This window comes from Plodia interpunctella, chromosome 11 (assembly GCF_027563975.2).
Source record: "Plodia interpunctella isolate USDA-ARS_2022_Savannah chromosome 11, ilPloInte3.2, whole genome shotgun sequence".
In the NCBI taxonomy this organism is placed as follows: domain Eukaryota; kingdom Metazoa; phylum Arthropoda; class Insecta; order Lepidoptera; family Pyralidae; genus Plodia; species Plodia interpunctella.
Window position 1 is genome coordinate 1,308,230 of NC_071304.1, and position 20,253 is coordinate 1,328,482.

Here is a 20,253-nt window from a genome sequence, read left to right on the forward strand (position 1 = left end):
AAAGTACTGGTACAATGTTAATTTTATAAATGTTTAATAAAAAAAGATTCCTTATTAAAAAAAAAACGTCGCACGCTAATGAAACGCTACACGCCGCGTTCAAACGCTTGTGAAATTAAAAGAAAAACCCTAGTATCAAATGACGACATGCTGATGACCAGTGATGTCGTCAATGCTCTGGCAAGATATACAGAAAAAGCATACGAAAATATAACGACATTAGTTGTAGCCTGCAGTTTTTCACACGGTAGCTTTTGTTTGAATAAATTAAAATTGATTTGATTAAAATAATCGTAGCGATTTAAACCTTGAAAAACCAGACAGAGAAATTTTCGCATTTATTATATCAATAAATGAATATATCGGGAAGAAGTAAACCTGCGCAGTGCGCTCATGTTTACTATTTTAATTAATTAATGTGTTACAAATATGAGATGGAAGTAGGTCTGTAGTCATATATTCGGAGTCTTTAAGCGATTGAATAAAATCTGACACCAGGCCTTGTGGTCTATATTATTGGGGTAATTATTCGTACGCATTGTGTCGCTTGGCGTTGTGCAGCGTTCCGTCGTACACCTAGGACACGGGTAATGGCTGCGCCGGCGACGGTCTAGCTAATTGAAGAGCTAGGTGTTTATTTTCAACTTGATTTATGTTTGAGCATGTTTTAGTGTTATTTTCAACTCACCTTCAACTATAAAACTTGTAATTAAAGTTAAAATATTTTATTATATTTAACGTCATCTTGTTTCATTATTATATCTAAGACGAAATTAGATAACTTTTGGATAGTTTCAAGTGCAAAAGAGACAAAGCGAGGCGTGTGGTTCCCGCCTCAAAACGGGACGGACTACATATCCTTCCTTGAATTTCGAACGAGGTGACTGTAAGGGTAGAAAAGTCTTGATAGCAGAGAGGCTACGATAGTATTCCCAAAGAGAGTTGATTTCAGGCAGGCGGCCAATCGTAAAAAGACTATAGAATTTTCAAAACTGTTCATCTATCATTTGGGCCCTGGGCGTCACAGTCGAAAATGAGACCTGGAGAATTTCACTCTTCACCCTATATAGTTAGAGAGTTCACTTTACCGTCTACGCTATGTTACGGTAAACGGACCAGTTTATATAATTATAGCGGACGTTATTTAGCGCAGATACCTCGGGAGATTGTGGGGGACAAGGGTTGGATTTAGAGAATTCGTGACGTTATCATTATCTGGACAGCCACTTAACTAAACAGCTTTTAAGGGGAAGTATAAGCAATTAGATGAACTCTGAAGAGTTTCCGAGATAAAAGGATTAATTAAAAATTTCTCTATTACTTACTCAAAGTACATAATGTATCCAGTCACGTGACTTTAATAAAAGTTGTGTGATGATACGCGGGGCTGAGGCAGACGAGTGGGATAAGCGGTTCCGACACGGCAACACCTTCGGCAAACGTACCTATAGTTGAACTCGTGTATCTTACTATTTATAACTCCAAATAACACTTTATATAATATTAGTTTGAGTTCTAGTATTGGCATTAAAAGCCCAAGAACCTGTGCCGGCTGCAAGTGAATCCCATAACATTTTCGCGGTATATTCTATTACTTGAGATAGAAAATTCTATAGCAACGACAAACAATTTGCAGCGCGCACACAGGGTGTTTCGAAGTAGATTTTTTTATATACTTTTTTATATTACAGTATAGATTTTTTTTATATTACAGTGTAAAATAGTTTACATTTTGACGTGACAACGTCTTAAATTAGGTTGCGGCTGGGAGTCACTTATGAAAAAGTGTAACGCCCGGTAACGTTACGATGAGTCACCGAACGAGAGAGAGGCCCGCCGAATGCCTTGCGTCTCTCTCCCACTCAACTATGATCGGTCTGCCGCGCGTGTAAAAAGACGTTGTCACGTAAAATCTTCGCCCGTAAAACCGACTTTACAGGCAACCATTTTTTATATTATCCAAGTTTTTTTTATTATCAAATTACCAAGTACCTATACCTATAGTATACCTACTATTACCTAGCAAGTAAGTCTTCCAATTTATTATACTGTACCAGGGGTTTAACACGTGCGTTGCTTAATTTGTGTCCTAGGTTATATTGCCACAGTTCTATGTAATTGCAATGCCTCTTAAATCTATATTCCAAGCCCAGAAAACTGACATTTTTTTTAAATTTTATTTTGTAATTAGTACATTTCAATTAAACAAAAAAATATTTTAATTCTTCCTTTCATACAGTCATATTTCTCGTGGCTTAGGTTCTTGATCATTATGGGTTACACACACGGATCAGTTTTCTTGGTGGAATTAATGCCTTGCCTTCTTTATTTCACACACTAGATGATAAATTTCTCAGTGCAAGAATTCTCACGAGGTTTTCCTTCACCGGAAATCTCTGATTGTCCAACGCTGCACCGTACTTAATAACGTATTTATTAATTCATTACTTCTACAGCATTGCAATTACTAATAAGAATTTACAGATCAAGAAAGGCCAATTTACATAATTTGTTTTGATCCTTAAATCTCGATTTTGCAACTTTAAACCGGCCAAGAAATCAATTTAAATTTGACCTTTATTTAAATCGAAAAATGAGCTAATTCAAACGAAGATTCGACTTAAGTGGAGTTTATTAATATTTAGGTAAATCGAGATTTAACTTTGGTATACCTATTCTCGTCATATGTGTTAAAAGTTGTCTTATATCTACTTTTTATTATAAAACATCCTGTATATAGGACAGGCAATAACAGCAAACGTGATCGGGTTTGCGGGACCGCCGATCGCCTAGCGGCTCGAACTTGGCTCAATTAGCTATTTATTTAACTGTTATGTATTTCAAATATTTATACTATATACATACTTTAAACTTACGATTGAGTGCTGGCTTCATGTCGTCAAGTCTAAGAACTAAAGATGCTGAAAACCAGACGTAGAATATAAAGTAGGTGAGCCGTTGCGAAGCAGAGGAACAGTAGAAAAGTGGATGCTGGGCTACAACTCTCTATGGCTGCGGAAGAAACCAGAAAGACGTTCAGATGTAAGAGAAATAGACACATAGATACAGATGAAAGAGGGAGATAAAACTTTGCTGTTACTACTAGTATTGTCTATTTATTTCTACTATGTAATTTTGTACTGTCTTGTCAAGGATGATATGCGCGACAATTGCCTGAGAACTAAGGATATCGAAGACTAAGCGAAGCGAAGGAGAAAAAGTTGGAAAGCGGATCCTGAGCTGCAACGCTCTACGGCTGAGGAAGAAACCGAAAAAAACAATCAGAAGAGAGAGAGAAAACTTACGTACTAGACCCGCTTGATATATTTTCTGGGATAAATATAACCAAAAGCAATGTTTTGCGTTGACGCAATGTAGTGCAGTGGCTGCTCAATTTGGTTACTGATGTCCATACACAAGTGTATGTAGTATTGTATACAGCTTAAATCTTTTTAAACGGAGTGCAGTGTCTAGAGGATATAACCGATAATAAGATCCAGCGCAAATTATTAAACCACAAACAGCTTTCGCTCGTAGTTTCATCCGTTTGAAAGTTACTTTATACTAAATATGGGCTAAAAACAAGTTGCAATATTTAATAATAGGATCACAAATGATATCCTAATGCTAACTAGCATTATAAATGCAAAAGTAACTTTGTTCGTTTGTGAGTTCTTCACGCTTTATCTACTTAAACAATCTTCTTGAAATTTTGCATACATGTAGTTTGAAGTACGGACAAGGTAATAGGGTACCCTTCATCCCCGAAAAATTTACGCGGGCGAAGCCACGGTTATAAAGCTAGTCCATTAAACCTCAATGTTAAAAAAATTACTCTTTCTACCCTGATAAAACGACAATTTGCATGCCGTATACGGCTAAAACATCACAACATGCGTGGTAGGAATTTCAAGTTTTTAAACAATCAGAAACTGGGTACTAACTGGTTTCATAAAGCATAAGACCGAAAAAGATGGAGTTTATAAGAGAGACCTATTCCCAGCAGTGGGAACGAGAGAACTGTCAACGAAAGTAATGATAATCATAATATAAGTACATGATAAGTACACAATTAACACCAAAAAGTTTAAAAATAACTTCTTATAGAGCGGAGCGTCGCATTTTATAGGCAAACTAGATCGATTTAAACCTCAATTTCTTTTTACTGATACACTATTAAAAACATGTCCACAGGATTTTAAAAACTATTAATTGCAAATTAACCCTGGGTGTTCTGAATTATATGTTAATCGAAGCGTATCATATTAATTCATTCATTTTATTACAACATGTCACGTTAAGGAAGAACATTAACTACAAAATATTCTCAACGAAACTTCCTTATATATTATAAATCTAGACTTACTTTCAGTGTCATTAGCGACATGTAATAATACATGTAATAACAATGAAAGCAAAAACAAACTTTCATTTGAATTACTATATCGTTAAGATATTAATTTTCTCTGTATAAATATCGAAGTATGTCGTTCAGCACACCGATACGTATGGCACCGATTTGAATAGCACCTAACGGTTTTAGAACCAGTCAATATGAGGTGCGATTCGAGAAACACATCCATAGTTCCGTACATATATTTATTTTATCTATGGTCCGTACTATTATTATAATTGGCAAAATTTTTAGAATGACATGACTGATTTTTGCCGTGGTCGGAGCTACGTGCAACAACTACTAAATATAATGTCATTCTCATATAGAATCTAAAACTAATTAATTGTTAGTGACAGGGTCATCTGCATTGATGATTTTAAGTAAAAACAACTTCACTAATCAAATACTTAAATAAAACGAATGTAAAACTACAAAAAAAATCCTGCACTTGGTTGTCTCTTTACAATCTATAGTACTATTATTATAAAGACTCGCAAATGCTTACCATTTGCGAGATAGTGAGTTTGTATGTTTGAGGCGGGTAATCTCAGATGTTATAGACTATTTTTTATCTCAAAATCCCCACGGGAGCGAAGTCCCGAGCAACATCTAGTATATCAATAAAATTAACAATATTGTTAAAAAAACATTGATAATTATACCCATGCCATATTTGACCAAGGGCTTCCAGCCGTGAAAGCAATCATACTTTCGCATTTATAGTGTGGAAGTATCTATACATGGTATGGTATGTGTTAAAATTACGGTTAACACTCGGCACCCTCGGGCCAGTTTCATCTGATAGCTAAATCACAGCCCAGTTCTGACGGCAGCTTCGGTAGCCAACAAGCCTCCGGGTATCACGAGGCTGATTTTAATATAGTGCATATCTAGAAATGTATATGTGTTAACACGAATATTCCAGACACTTAACTTACCCTGGGCTCCGACGACAATGACTAAAAGAAATCGGAAAGGCTCTCAAATGAAAGAGAGAGAGGCAGCTTTCTGACACAGTGAGGAATCGCGTCAGGAACACGCGGCAATCTTCATTTCCGTGACACATCAGACACACTTCAGAAGTACTCGCGCACTGGTGCGGCCACCAGCAAATCGCTCGATAAATCCGAAACCACATGCAACTGTGGTGTTTACAACCAATAAAAACTTATCTACTCGGAATGTCTTGAGTGCCTAAACACTGTAAGTGTTTGGGCACTCGAGACTCGGGAATGGCAACCACAAATGAAAGCGTTGAGGTCGCGATTTTTTGTAAATACATTTTCGACTGTTCTCTTTGTCATATGCCGTCGTATGTAAAACTGTTAGGGCTACTTTCCTTTTTATTTATTTTTTAATATTAAAATTATGTAGATATTTCCGATTTTCCTCAAACATTAACTGACTAATTCGTTGCAAACGAGCAATAAATTTAACTTAATCACGAAGGGATACAATGCCGAATCGATTTCACGCATATTTATGTACGAATACGGATGTTATTCAACATCAGTCTCGTGTTAGAAGCTTTATATAATCGATTTACCACAGAAGTATCACATGCGATGTATTGATATTGACCGGTCCCCCTAAAATAACTTTTTGTCGAAAATGTCAGAATAAGTGAACATTTTGAGACAATTTCTTATTGCAATCACTTCCACATTTAAGTCTAGGGCCATAAATGTGGAAGTACTTGAAATACTAATAAAGTTTTTTTCGATGACTTGTATAAATCTAGCGGTCCGTTCCAGCTTCGCTCGAATAAAACCATAATAAATCCTAAATCTAAACCTTTTTTTGCAATAACAGTATTTAAAAAAACCCGAACTACAATCCGTTGCGTAGTTTCAAAAATCTTCAAAAGACAGACAGCGAGAAGCAACTTTGTTTATTAGTGATGAACGCGGCCCTCACTAAGCTGCACTAAACGTGTAAGGTTTATTTATAAGGTAATACGGACGAATTAGATCAATTATTTTGTCTAGAATGTGCTCTTGTAACCTTAGAGGCTGTGTGTCGCATTTCATTTATTTATGCAAAAACAAAAACTTTCGCGCGTTTTTCTCTTGCAAATGACATTGATAAAAGACATTAGCCAACTCAATTTTTAACATTGACCGACTTTACAAAAGTCTACTTTCGCTAAAATTACAAGAACAAGCCACCATGGCAGATTCGAAATAGCAAGTTATAAAGACTAAATAACAACTATGAGTTGACAAGATTATTATGTTGTTATCTCCGCGGATCAGTGGCCGCGTTGGAAAACTATAACGTTTATATTTAATGACGTTTTGACTCTCCAAAGATATCAATCACTCGATTGTAACGATTTTTGTAATGTCGGTTTTGGCCAAGTTTGAATGATAATTTCACTGATGATAGAAAGAGGTTGGGTAGATCAAATTTAATTTTTGGCAATTTAATTTTCCCCAATAAAGTGTCATCAGTGACATATATACCCTAATGATCAACAGTTAATTATTTTTATTTGTTTTGTTACAGTGAACTGACGCTTCTGGAAGGCATGGCGAGCTGTGGCGGGTGGAGTGAAGAACCCGTCTCAAAGGTGATAAAATTTAAGGACTTTTTTTTTTTCTAGCTTGTGGTTGTGTCCCACTGCTGGGCAAAAGCCTCCCCTTCCTTGTTCCTGAAAGCGGTATAATATAAGGTGGCAATGTCTTTTCTCTTCATGGCTTTGTTGCTCTTTACTGAGTAAAGTTCTTTTCTGTTTAATTTTCTCTTAATTAAAATAATACTTAATACAAATCTAGATTGAATTATATGAAAAAATACAAAATTAATACAAAGAAATCAATTTATCATATGATTTATAATACATACATAATAAAATAGAAGATAAAAATATAAATTATAAAAATCAATTCAAGTCGATAACGTGTGAGAACCTGTCAACAAATTTCACACTAGAATCTGTTTGTAATATATTTTACTCGAGATGCACCAAATAGAAAAAGCTTAAATCATCATTGCCTTTGCAATATATCACTTTCAATTATGACGTCAGAATAAACCTTTAACACAATGGTTGGAGCTCGATTCACAAGCATTTATTTTATTAGACAGTTTGATTTTGCGTGTCGAAACTAAGTAAAAACGCGCCAAATTGAGAGCGTGCGAAAACCTGCGCACGCGCATAATAGACTTACGTTTTATGAAACGCTATGATACGAGGTTTACGTAATTAATTCGATTTATTAATTTGAATACGATTTACATAGCACACAATTACTCACTTGACAATCGAAATTGGAACAATGTGGAGGGAACATTTTATTGTAAAATTTAACAGTAGCGTCATCGGACAGGGCAATATAAATGTGTTCTTTATAAGTACATAGGTATCCCCCTAAAAATTAAACATTGAGCATTAAGCATATCTCAGCCGTGAATTCGATCGTTATCATATAAATATGAGGTAGAGACAATATATAATTTTTTCTAACCAGATCACTAAACGAATACATTCTGAACTTACAAGTAACTCTCACTGTCTCCATCTCAACTGGTTCACAGAAGCGCGAGAGTTAACGGAGCAATAACGGCATTTGATTAACTTATTCTTGGGTGTTCGTTTTGTATGCATGTTGGAACGGGACAACAACATTCAAACTTATTTTTTTCTTTACAAGCTATTAGATTGCAACTCAATTTTGAAGCAAATATCTACAACCTTGTATATACATTTCGTTACACACCTTAAGATGCAGCCAGGATCGGCTCGCGACGAGGGAACTCCTCAACGGAATCTTATAAAAAACATAAGTACTTCTTTTGTTTTTGGGCCATATTGCTTTGTTTGTTTGTTTGTTTTTCTCTCTTGTTCTACTTTACCGAAACCGACGTAGATAATATCGATATAAATACATTTATAATATATATATATATATTACATACATATATATATAACATATATATATTACACCTATAACTGTATGCTTATTTACTAAATCTTGTGTAATTGCGACTGTTTAACATATATGCCCCACAGATTAAGTAATATATAAATCTTTGTATCTCTTCATAGTCGTCATATTCCTCATGGCTGAGGGTCGTGGTTATTACGTGGAATGACACACACAACAACTTTCTTGGCGCTATTAACGGAATGGTTTGCCATTTCCTTTCCATTTTACACAAAAGTTATTAAGAATCAACCAGTGTGCAGGTTTCCTCACGATGTTTTCCTTCACCGGTAGCAAGTGGTGGTCTATGAAAACTACTATACATGAGTCAGATTGGTATACAAACTCATGTGGCACGAGTAGGATTCGAACCTGGGACCTTTCGATCCACAGGCGGGCGTCTTAACCATTACACCACCACCGGTTCTGTAATCTGTGTATATGCCTATTAATTAATAGTGTAACATTAAAAAATATTAATTTCTTACACCATGTAATTTGGTCACGATTCTACCATATCTTGCGCAACACACCGAAACTAGTTACTTTATATGCTATGGGAACTTTTGATTCAACCTTCCGTGTTGTGATACAATTTTATCATAATTATGTTGAAGGCCTATAAAAAAAAATTGTGACTATTTTGATCGACATATATTCCTGTTTTTAAAAGCACTGTCACTGCTCGATTCCATAATGTTTTCATTAACTAATTATTTTCAAAACTCTTCTCTCTCTTTCTCGCTTGTCTATATCTTCCCCAAACATTATGTTTTGGAGCCTTAGACCTGATTATTTCTCTAAAAACCCACAAGCATTCGATCTTAGGATCCCTCGGCCACAGATCAGCTTTTTAAGCACTTGACCACCAGTTTGACCGTTAGTCGACTCAGTTATTATAAAAACGATGTCTGCCGATTAAGCAATTATAGTGTAGATAATATATACCTAGTATGATTGATTGAATTATAATTACAGCTGAGCCCATTGTTAATTTATAACCTATAATTCATTTCTTTCTGAGAATCTTGAGTTGAACAATCAATTAAGGCAATGATATAGTTTTCTTTACATCCCAGTAATAATGTATAAGACCAAAGTGTTAGAAAATAATCGGTGGAATGAAACACTGGGTCGAGATTACACACAGATTGTTTAATCTCCTTGAGAGCGATACAAACAACGTACATTACCAAAGCACCAGACGAAAGACAACCAAAGTTGACATTTATACTTTTTAATTTTAGATTGCGACCAACACCAAGTTTGTGAGTATGTTGGGTAACCCCACACGCTCAAACTGCCAATTTTTCATTTTCGCAGCAGTCGTAACGCTCCGAGTACCACCCTAAAGAATTTTCAATGATTTACTTCTGCCATACATGCATCAGTTGAAAAAAGCTGCATCTATATTCAATAAATATTCTTAGTTATTATTTAAAATTATCCACGCCGTTATGCCTAACACCTCGTCTAAAAATAATATTTTTTTTACCACTAGGTATATCATATTGAAGCGATGGTGGTGTAATGGTTAAGACGCCCGCCTGTGGATCGAAAGGTCCCAGGTTCGTATCCTACTCGTGCCACATGAGTTTGTATACCAATCTGACTCACGTATAATAGTTTTCATCGACCACCACTTGCTTCCGAAGGAAAACATCGTGAGGAAACCTGCACACTGGTTGATTATCATTAAATTGTGTGTGAAATGGAGAAGGCAATGGCAAACCACTGCATTATGCATAGTGCCAAGAAAGTTGTTGTGTGTGTGTTTCATTGCACATAATAACCACGATCCTCAGCCATGAGGAATACGACTATATAGAAGAGGTATCATATTTAGTCTTTCTATCATTGTTATAAGTTTGACAATAAAATATAGCCTTATTTCCCAAACTACAGTTGCAGATTTGATCAGAGACAGTGAATAATTATGATTAGTACTGTTTAATGTGAGAAAGTACTTTTTATGATCACATGGTTGGTTTTTTTATTGGTCTATTCTCTTTTGATCCAGCTTTTGAACCCAAAAGCAACGTAATATATTTACTGTATTATATTTACTGTAGTTTAAATTTTCTTAAGATTCGTAATATAATTATTATTCGCAACACACTTCGTTATACATAATTTCAATTCGTCGCAGAACATATAACCTTAAATTATAACATTACTTGACAATGAGCTAGGTTCGATTGATCCATTGCGACGTCGCGTCACGATGCTGCTCCGTTGCTTCGCATAGTTTTGCGACAATGATGTGCGTCGACGTACGTCGAAACTCCATACACTTTCAGCATTATTCTGCGTTGATACGTCAACGGAAATCAAGGTAATGGAGAACGAAGGAGCGAAATTTAGCAATAGGGTTGTAAACTGTTGATACTGTGTCACAAAACCACTACACGCTCAAACTGACAATTTTTCATTTTCGCAGCAGTCGTAACGCTCTGAGTACCAACCACCCTAAAGAGTTTTCAATGATTTACTTCTGGCATATATGCATCAGTTCAAAAAAGCTGTATGTATATTCAATAAATATTCATAGCTATGATTTTAAATTATCCACGCCGTTACGCCAACACCTCGTCTAAAAATAACATAAAAGTTGCTTAAATAAATATGCAAATAAATTAATAATTTAACGAGTAACTCGTCGTAGTAGAAAATAATGGTATCATACTCATTGTTGATTAAAAACTACATAATAACTAACATAATATCCTAATTTGTTTTAAAAACAAACAAACAAACATACATACAAAGATGTGGTTCCCGCCTTAGAGCACTCCATACCCTTCATGACTAAGAGATACATTGTCTTGGCACTTTATAGTCTACAATAGCATTCCCAAAAAGAGTTAACGTTTGTCCGGCGGCCTGTTGTAAAATCACACCCGAATCTTCGAAGTTTTTATGGTTATATTTTACACTGACCCCGTACTTACGGCGTCGTAACCCCGAAGGCAACAAGGCACAAAGAGAGAAACAAACATACATAAAGATGCTCTTTATAAGCTGGTAAAATTTCAAGGCGCAAGGTGAAATATATAATATTAATTTATTTTAACCAACTGTTTACTAAAGAAGGTTTTTAACGCGTAATATTGCTATAATATAACAGGCGAACATGTCATTTAAATTATCGTGGGTAAATCTTCACGAGAGTTTCGTATTTACTGTTTGTTTTAAATATAGGTGTCATTTTATATACTCATATGAGAAGATGCTTGCTTTGTTTACATTTCCTATTAGAAGTCAAGATTTTTGTGCTTCACACTTTTTTTATGCTAGCAGGCAACAGGCATGTGACCCACTTACATGGTAAGTGGTCACCGCAGTCGCCTGCCACAACAGGGATGTCACACTTTTGTGTTGTAGTGTCTTTTTCCATAATATCCTAACATCCTTCAAACCGGAACACAATAGTGCTGAGTGAATCTTCGTCCGTTTCGACCGCTGTGGCCGCCCTGTCATTATGAACCGTAAATTTCCATGAGGAAGGAATCATATCCAAAATCAATCATTCATAAAATTGTCATTGATTACAGTACCGATTAATGATTTTAAAGTCAGATAGATAATAAAACTGATTCTTATCTTTGTTTAAACTTTGTTTTGACGTGAAAAAGTGCCTGTGAAGGCCTAATTTCTGAATAAATGAATTGATTTTGATTTTGAAAAAAATACAATTTCGCGCGGCCGCAGCGGTCGAAACGCTTGGAATTTCATTCCTGCTATCACTGATGTCTGGCGACTGCTGTTTGCTTGTTGGTAAGAATAAACTACTGGGCCAGTTTTCATGAAACCAAGATAAAAGATTTCCGAAGATTATCTTCTTCATAGTCGTATTCCTCATGGCAGAGGGTCCTGGTTATTACGTGGAATGAAACAAAAATTATATTCTACTTTATGTCAGCACGGATGATATGCGATAACTAGGAAAGCCGACGACCGCGCGAAGTGGAGACGAAAAAGTAGGAAGCGGACCCTGGGCTTCGACGCTCATTGGCTGTGGAAGAAACCAGGAAAGTTCAAATTCTACTTTTTATTGCGCAAAAACGCGGGCAAAATCGACGGCCGCCACTGTATTCGATTACGTTGACACAAAATCTATTGTAATACCAAAGAAATAATAACCACTTAAATTACACACTAACAACCGTCCATATTAATCTTACAATAATTAAATAAAGACAATTTATAATCAAAACAATGAGATAAAATCTCCTTTCTCTTTTCTAAACTATTATTACTGAATGTGTAATTGCATGATGGCTATTCTCAAAAATACATTCGACTACATCTCACCCACATTTATTGCAAAATAGTCACTATCACCTCCGCATAGAGGTTATTTAGAGTGTCGTAATATACGGTTAACTGTACAGTTGTTACATCAAGTTCAAATATGATAATATCTCAAAATATGTTCCTTTACTCTTAATACAAAATTATAAATTTGTATAACCTTAAGTCAAAAGAGATAGCGATTTCTCTCTCTCTCTCTCTCTCTCTTTCTCTACGAAAGAACTACTTTATATCAAGCGTCATGCTTTAATATTGTACTGCTAACAGTTAACTGTTTTAAGTTTTAAGTTTTATTATAGGTACCCAAATGAGGTTAGGTACCTAAGTAGAACCTTTGGCAGTCTGCGTAGAAAGGTTCTTCGTGACCCAGATTCGTCTGTTTTCATTTCTAAAAAATAATACTAATCTCCTATGAAGCTGTCATTTCAATTTCCCTACACCTCAATATCTGCGTTATGCCAAACTCTGACTAAATTTGAATAAAAACCCGTTATTAAATCTGACCCACAATATTTATTATTATGATGAAAATTTTGATTCTCGGATGTTATATAAATGGCTCAGAAACTAAAAATAAATATATTAGGACAAATCACACAGATTGAGCTAGCCCCAAAGTAAGTTCGAGACTTGTGTTATGGGATACTAACTCAACGATACTATATTTTATAAGAAATACATATATAGATAAACTTCCAAGACCCGGGCCAATCAGAAAAGATCATTTTCCATCATGACCCGACCGGGGATAAGAACCCGACGAACCCGGGACCTCTCGGTTCAGTGGCAAGAACCTTACCACTGCGCCACCGAGGTCGTCAAAAAAATATTTATTTCGTTTATATTAAATAACACCATGACACGACAGTGGATTTAAATAAATTCTGCCACCAAGTGATGTAAGTACATCATCCCAAGCTAAAATAAAGATATTTGGTTTGATTCAGGGAATGAAAAAAACATCGCACGCTTACGCCTATGCCTTAAAACCTAAAGCAAATTTCACACTACCGCGTTGATCCGAATGCCGCGTCGTGCGTTCACCTCGGAAAACTATGACGAACGCTTTCTATCTCGTACTATAATTAATTCCATACTTAATTGATGCTCTATTACCTTACCGGCAGTTGCTCGTATGAATTTTTTGTGTTTTTTTTTTATATAACCGTTACGTTTTTAACGCTTCTTGAAATGATACTGGCTTGTTAGAATAAATAGGAAAGCATTTTTTCAAAATATATGCGTATTTTTTATTTATCATGGTAGTAAACAAATGTGACGTATCTAAGAAAAGTTTATGGCAATGGAGTCGCTTACGACGTATTAAAAATGAACAAGCTGCTTCCTCCAAAATGTACCTACCTTTTCTCTTGAAACAACATAAATATTTGTGTGGTTCGAGATCACATAAAATTTTTCAATATCGTAGACTAGCAAAATTAATTGAAGAAATTATAACTTATATTGTGACCTAATCTCCTAATTATGTCCAAATCTATATTATATAATAATGACGACACACATAAGCTTGCATATTTAAGAATAGATTTTTGACACACATTTTAAACCAGGGCAACATCTTCCGTATTAAAATTGATATAGTCGATTAACGAACACAAACTTTTTGTTGTTGAATTTGACGAATTTCATTTGAATATTTTTAAGAAATTGATACCTACGAATTGCACCAAAAACAAGTTATAAAATGCAATTAAGTATATACAAGACAAATAAAAATATACAATAGACGTCCTTATCGCTAATTCAAACTCTACGGGTATCTTGAGCATTGCCTAAGATCATTTTTTTTTGAAAGTATTTTTTTTATAAATATTTACGTTACTCGTCTTTAGTCTAGCTTGTTCTGTATAATAAGTTCGATCTTCATTATCTCGATTAATGACTCAGTTGAAATGTTCACGCTTACACATACTGAATGAACATTTAATTATTTTTAAAGAACCACTTTCTCCGCCATAGTTATCATAGTCACTATTGTTCAGTTTGATGTTAGATGAATGTACGGAATTTTCATTATGAATGATCAATTATTTAGTATATGGTGTGAGTGAAACTATTCAATTGACAGTATAATCGTTATTTCAATTTCGCTGTCAACTTGATAAACAATTTTGATTTAATTTTTACTTCACTAGACCATAATAATAATGGAGAATGACATTAGTCCATTCTCCATTTCCACACTTTTATCACCGAAGTTTATTCACATGGGTAGTGATTATGTGAGACGAAATATGTTGACAATCGTCTAAATAACATTTGATAAATTATAACGGAGTTGTTACAAAACGGGTGGAATGTTGTTTTATGTATTTTCGTGATGACTAATGTTGTGGCAATTACCCACAACGATCTCAAAATAAATTTAAATAATGAGATGAAAACAATCAGGACTCGAGCGGTATATAAAATAGTCGAGCGGTTTAAAACAAAAAACATCTTTCATTCGCTCATTCATTCAATAATTGAAAGCAAGTCATACAATCGGAAACATTCGACGTAATATTACAAAGTAAAAACTCCGCTTGTGTGAAATTAAAATCAAATCATTTATTTAGAAATTAGGCGTGAATATGACGTGAAAAAGTGCCTGTGAAAACAGGCACTTTTTCTCGTCATATTCTAAATTAAATGTGATTGAATGGATTAGTTGGACTGATGAAATAAAGAAAAATTTTGTTACTTTGTAGGAAAAGCAACGTCCTCCCATATACAATGCTGAGGACTACGCGACTTCTCTGAAAAAATGGGGCAAAAAGATCAGCGGGACCAATATCTACGACCTCGAGAGCCAGGAGGCCAACAAAACCAGGACTTTGCCCGTCAATGGCAGCAAAGATTTCAGGTATGAACTTGAGTAGGGCCAAACGACCGACTGCTGGAAATTTTCGTGAAAAATTTGTAGGAATTTTTTTGATATGTATTGTTGAAAATTTATATTGATTGGACCGATTAAATTTATATAAATTTTCAACTGCAAGTAGGATTTAAGAAAATTTACACATTGGGTAATTTTATATAAGAAGAATTTGAAATAAAAACTTCTGTGGTAGGTATAGTCGAAGGCAGATCAACCTGAGCCAACATTCTTACTAGTATCACAGATTATACGATACTTCCAGTACTATCATACCACAAGGGGTATATTAGCTTTTGCCTACAACTTCGTATGTGAGTAAAAATCCGATTCCCGAGGGCAGGAAATCCCTTCTTAGTGCTCCCCTATACTGTCCTAGGAACCTACACACCAAATTTCAGCTTTCTACACCCAGTAGTTTCCGCTGTGCGTTGTTAGTCAGTCAGTCTTAGTTACTCAGTAACGGAAGAGTTTTATATATATATAGATTGAATGGAAAGTAGGGGAAGTCTGATGAAAAGGTGGATGGAGTGCATTCGGCAGAATATGGCTAAAAGGAAAGTAACAAATCTATTAACATCTGATAGGGAGAAACGAATACTGACATGCTGTACCGATTCCACAAAAAGTGAGCGCAAGATGGTACCATTTCATGGCATTCATAACTCTGTAAAAACGTCTCATGTGTATTGGGTTTGGCTTCATTGACATTTTAAAGAACACCTTTATTTTTTAAGTCTCCAAGAGAATAATTTTGTGTGATATCTATGGGTCCGATAAACCGCGGTCGTTCCACGCAATATTTCAGAAAATGTGACTAGTAAAAAATAAAGTTTTTCTTTTTAACAAAATGTACCTATTATTTATTCCAGAAACCCATGCCTAGGTGTGGGGGAGGAGATGACACTTCGACAGTTCGGCTCCCCGAGCGAACTGCTCACCAAACTGAGGGCAGATCTCAGGTTGTCCTTTCCAAGGTAACAATTCTTTTTCATGAACTTTTTCCTACTTATTAATCCTCATTTATCTAGTATAATGTTAGTATCTAGTATAATCATAAATTTCGATTATACTCGTTACAGTTATAAGCACTAATGTATTTATTTTATTAAATCATTAACACTTGCTTGGCGAATAAATAATATGAATATTATTACTATATCACCGGCGGCCGTCATACTTGCTTATTGAGAAGCAGGAGATAATTATCTTTGTTCAAAACAAATTTCAAAAAAAATGTTATCTCTCGAAAAACTATTACAATATTTACGATGCAAAAGTCATGGCAAAAAGTCTGTAACTACTCGGTAAACCATATTTTAATGTTTGACGTGTTATTTGTTAAATAACATGGCAGAATCAATTATATTTATCGTCTTATTATGCGCGGGCGCATCGTCAGTCGTTATATCTGCATTATGGGACCGTAAGATATAAGCGGCAACGGGAAAGATCTAATAAACGATTTTTGTAGTTGGTTTTAGTATGTTATAGACAGACAGACGTGACAGAGGACTTATTTTAAAATATGTAAGGCTCTTTGCAAAAATAGATGTAAAACTAGAATTCATATTTATTTTCACATTTTGCGTAAGTATGAATTTTGTTCAGCACAAGTATAAATAAATCAAGAAATACTGGACCGAATTAAAAGTAAAAAAATAAACATTATTTACGTACAAAATATTAAATCTATATGATATTGACTTTACCATTCGATCGAACATTTTGGGAATTATTATGGAACAGGATCTTTGTCGTACAAACTGCGTATGTTCGATACGACTCTATCTCCTAATCGCTTAAGCTCATGAAACGGTCCATACGCATTTTTTCCCTCCAATTATATCCGTCTCCCAGCTACACAGGCATCGTGACAGATTTTTTTTTCCTCTTTCCTTTGGCAGTAATATCCCTTAATGCACGAAAATTATACAGTGGCTCGCGTTCCCTCAAATGGAATGCTTTTATGCAGCGATGATCGCACCATCTAGGTATTTACTACTGCAAATTGTGTCGTAACCCGCAAGTCTCTAGGCAATTATTACGATTATTGTTATCTTTCTGATGGAAGTTATTAAAATACAGTCTTTATTAACTTTGCTAAGAAACTGGATACTTTCTATGGTTACAAAAATAATAGCAAAATGAATGCAAAGAGAGGAAAATGTAAATTATTGTCGCTGTTGACTGTCGACCAAATAAAGGAAAATTCAAGAGAACCAATGTTGATGGTAATATAATTTGTAAGTTATATGAATAAATGGCCGATGTTGGCGGTGAGCCATGCATAGGCTGTGGTGATTACTTCCCATTTGGCAGTTCCTGTATGACTTTTAGGCCTGATCAGTAGTACAAATAAGTCAGTAGTATGAAAATTGTAAGTTTTTAGGATGTTGAAAAGAGAACTCGTTTCTATTTGATGATCCAAAGTACCAAAATCACATCCAGAAATTGAATATTGGCCGTAATAGTGTTAAAAACAGGAATAAAACTCAAGAAATGTTAAGACATATTTTATGTGATAGGTTTTCTATTTCTCAGTTACCTAAAGACGATCTCTTTCCTGATACTAAAAAAATATTCTGTCTCGCTTTTCAGTTTTGTCCAAGAATTCGCGTGTGAGCCACTAGATGGCATAACATTGTTACTGGAACTACTGAGGAATGTGCAGCTCAGCCAATCAGGAGAAGGGGCTAGAGGCCCGCCAGCTGTTAGGAGAAGACCATTGCTGGATGAACTGGCTTGTCTGTAAGTAGACCTGATGTACAGTCTTCCACGCATTAAGTTACCCTACATAGATGACTTTATTCGGCGGTGATAGAGAGCTGAGAAACTGACTGAAATGATTTTTGAATCTCATGATGTATTTAAGTAAATTTATGTGAATCTTAGAATATCGTGATAAAGTCGGAAGGTGTTGTAAATACTCTATAAATCTTATTAGTATTGATCTGGTTTTAATATACCTTTACTGAGGCAATGACCTTCCTTTTAGATGGATATGAAGTACGGGCCATGGCATACCACGAGAGCCTGCGATTTGGTGGTTTGCAAATACAGTCGCGACGAAAGGCTTACAAAGCACGAAGGAGCCCAAGATAACACGATTTTGGTCACCAATCCAATGATCAGTCCTAGCGAATAGGACTTAACTGCCATTATTGCCGAGCACGCAAACCACTACGCCATCGAGCTCCTAATTCGATACGATTCCATTAAATAATCGCTTGTTTTCATTATCCACAGCCAATGCCTGTGGAGTTGTTGCAGCCGCTACCCAGACTGCGTGAGGAGACTCGTGGCTGGTTCCAACGGGGTCTACACGCTTACCGTCTGCATCATGTCCACCGTCAACAAGTCCAGGATTCTGGCTTTGCAGGTTAAATATGTTTATACAAACATACGGGATATCATACCCATTTCCCTTGCGGGCTATAAAGGATAGTACATATCACATCATACATACAATTATCTTTTTGTCCTTGGATGACAAAGACAGAAGCGTCGGTGTAAAATTAGATTACTTGAAATAAATTTTAATAACACAGTCGAATGAGACTAACAAAGAAACTCCTCCTACATGAGAATGTTTTTTTCCATGTATTGAATACAAGATCTCCTTGACGACGATAAAAACTGGACTGTTTTATCACTATCTATACATTTCAGCTCCTCACAAAAGCGTGCTACCCACCAGCCAATGGACACAGCATGATCTCGGAAGCCCTTTCCACTTTACGTCTCCGTTACGGCGAGCCGGTCCGCTTCAGGTTCCTAGTGGGCATGCTCCAGAGCACCGGCGGTAGTGGAGATCTTCAGGCTGCTGGCATGGCTTTCATCAACGCGCTGCTGATCAGCGCCCCCACGCCGCAGAGGAAGCTATATATACAGGCGGAGTTGGAGCAAGCAGGATTCGACCTTATTACTTTGAAGAAGGTGATTTGTTTTTTTGTGACAATCTACTTATACATTATCACATCTTTATGCCTCAAGGGCAGACAGAGCTAATAGATGTAGAACATGAGGCCAGATTTAGCTGTATAATGGGTTATAATTTAATCCAAAATAAATGTTATTGGTACTAATACTAAGAGATAAATAGCAGTTCTATCCTATTTCAGATGATCGTCAAGCTACCCACCGGCAATGAACAAGTAACAAAGGAGATAGAGAGTTACGAAAAGCAACTCATTGATATAGACACTCTGAGCGAGAAGGCAAATGAGGCTCTCAAGGAAAAAGACGATCTGCGATATAAATTGGACTTGCTGGAAAAGAGAGTAAAGGTAAGAGAATCATAATAAACTTCCAACATCACTTCATTCCCACCTCTCATATCACAGTCTTCACCAGACGACATGAGGATGTCTAATTAGACATCCTGCAATCGTATCGTGAAGATCATCATTAATTTTCTATCAACCATGCAAACTAAACGTGTATTTGTTGGTTTTAGAAATGTGTGTAGAATATTATTGTAGAAATTAAACACCTATTTATAAACTATATTAATAGAATCTCTATATACTAAATTCTTATTCCAGATACTGCAAGAAGAGAAAGGGATACTGCTCTCACTAGAAAAATGTTTAAAAGAGAAGTGCTGCGAGCTCCAAGAAGAAGTATCTTCGCTGAGATCTGAACACGGGAATTCCAATAGAAAGAAGACGTTTGTCATTAAGAAAAAAAACTCCGCACATAGAAACAGAGGTGAGTAATTGAAACTGTGCCCT

At 35.6% G+C, this 20,253-nt stretch overlaps 1 protein-coding gene across 5 annotated transcripts in view; it reads left to right on the forward strand.

The window, feature by feature from the left end:
* The window catches only part of mwh (multiple wing hairs), a 130,610-nt gene that overhangs the window by 107,837 nt on the left and 2,520 nt on the right, over window positions 1–20,253 (forward strand). For all 5 annotated transcript variants that reach the window (XM_053751274.2, XM_053751273.1, XM_053751275.1 and 2 more), the window contains 8 exons: window positions 6,905–6,968; window positions 15,351–15,505; window positions 16,390–16,494; window positions 18,119–18,268; window positions 18,767–18,899; window positions 19,190–19,456; window positions 19,642–19,806; window positions 20,065–20,230. In XM_053751274.2, coding sequence (XP_053607249.1) covers window positions 6,905–6,968; window positions 15,351–15,505; window positions 16,390–16,494; window positions 18,119–18,268; window positions 18,767–18,899; window positions 19,190–19,456; window positions 19,642–19,806; window positions 20,065–20,230 — 1,205 coding nt within the window. The remainder of the gene's footprint in view (window positions 1–6,904; window positions 6,969–15,350; window positions 15,506–16,389; window positions 16,495–18,118; window positions 18,269–18,766; window positions 18,900–19,189; window positions 19,457–19,641; window positions 19,807–20,064; window positions 20,231–20,253) is intronic.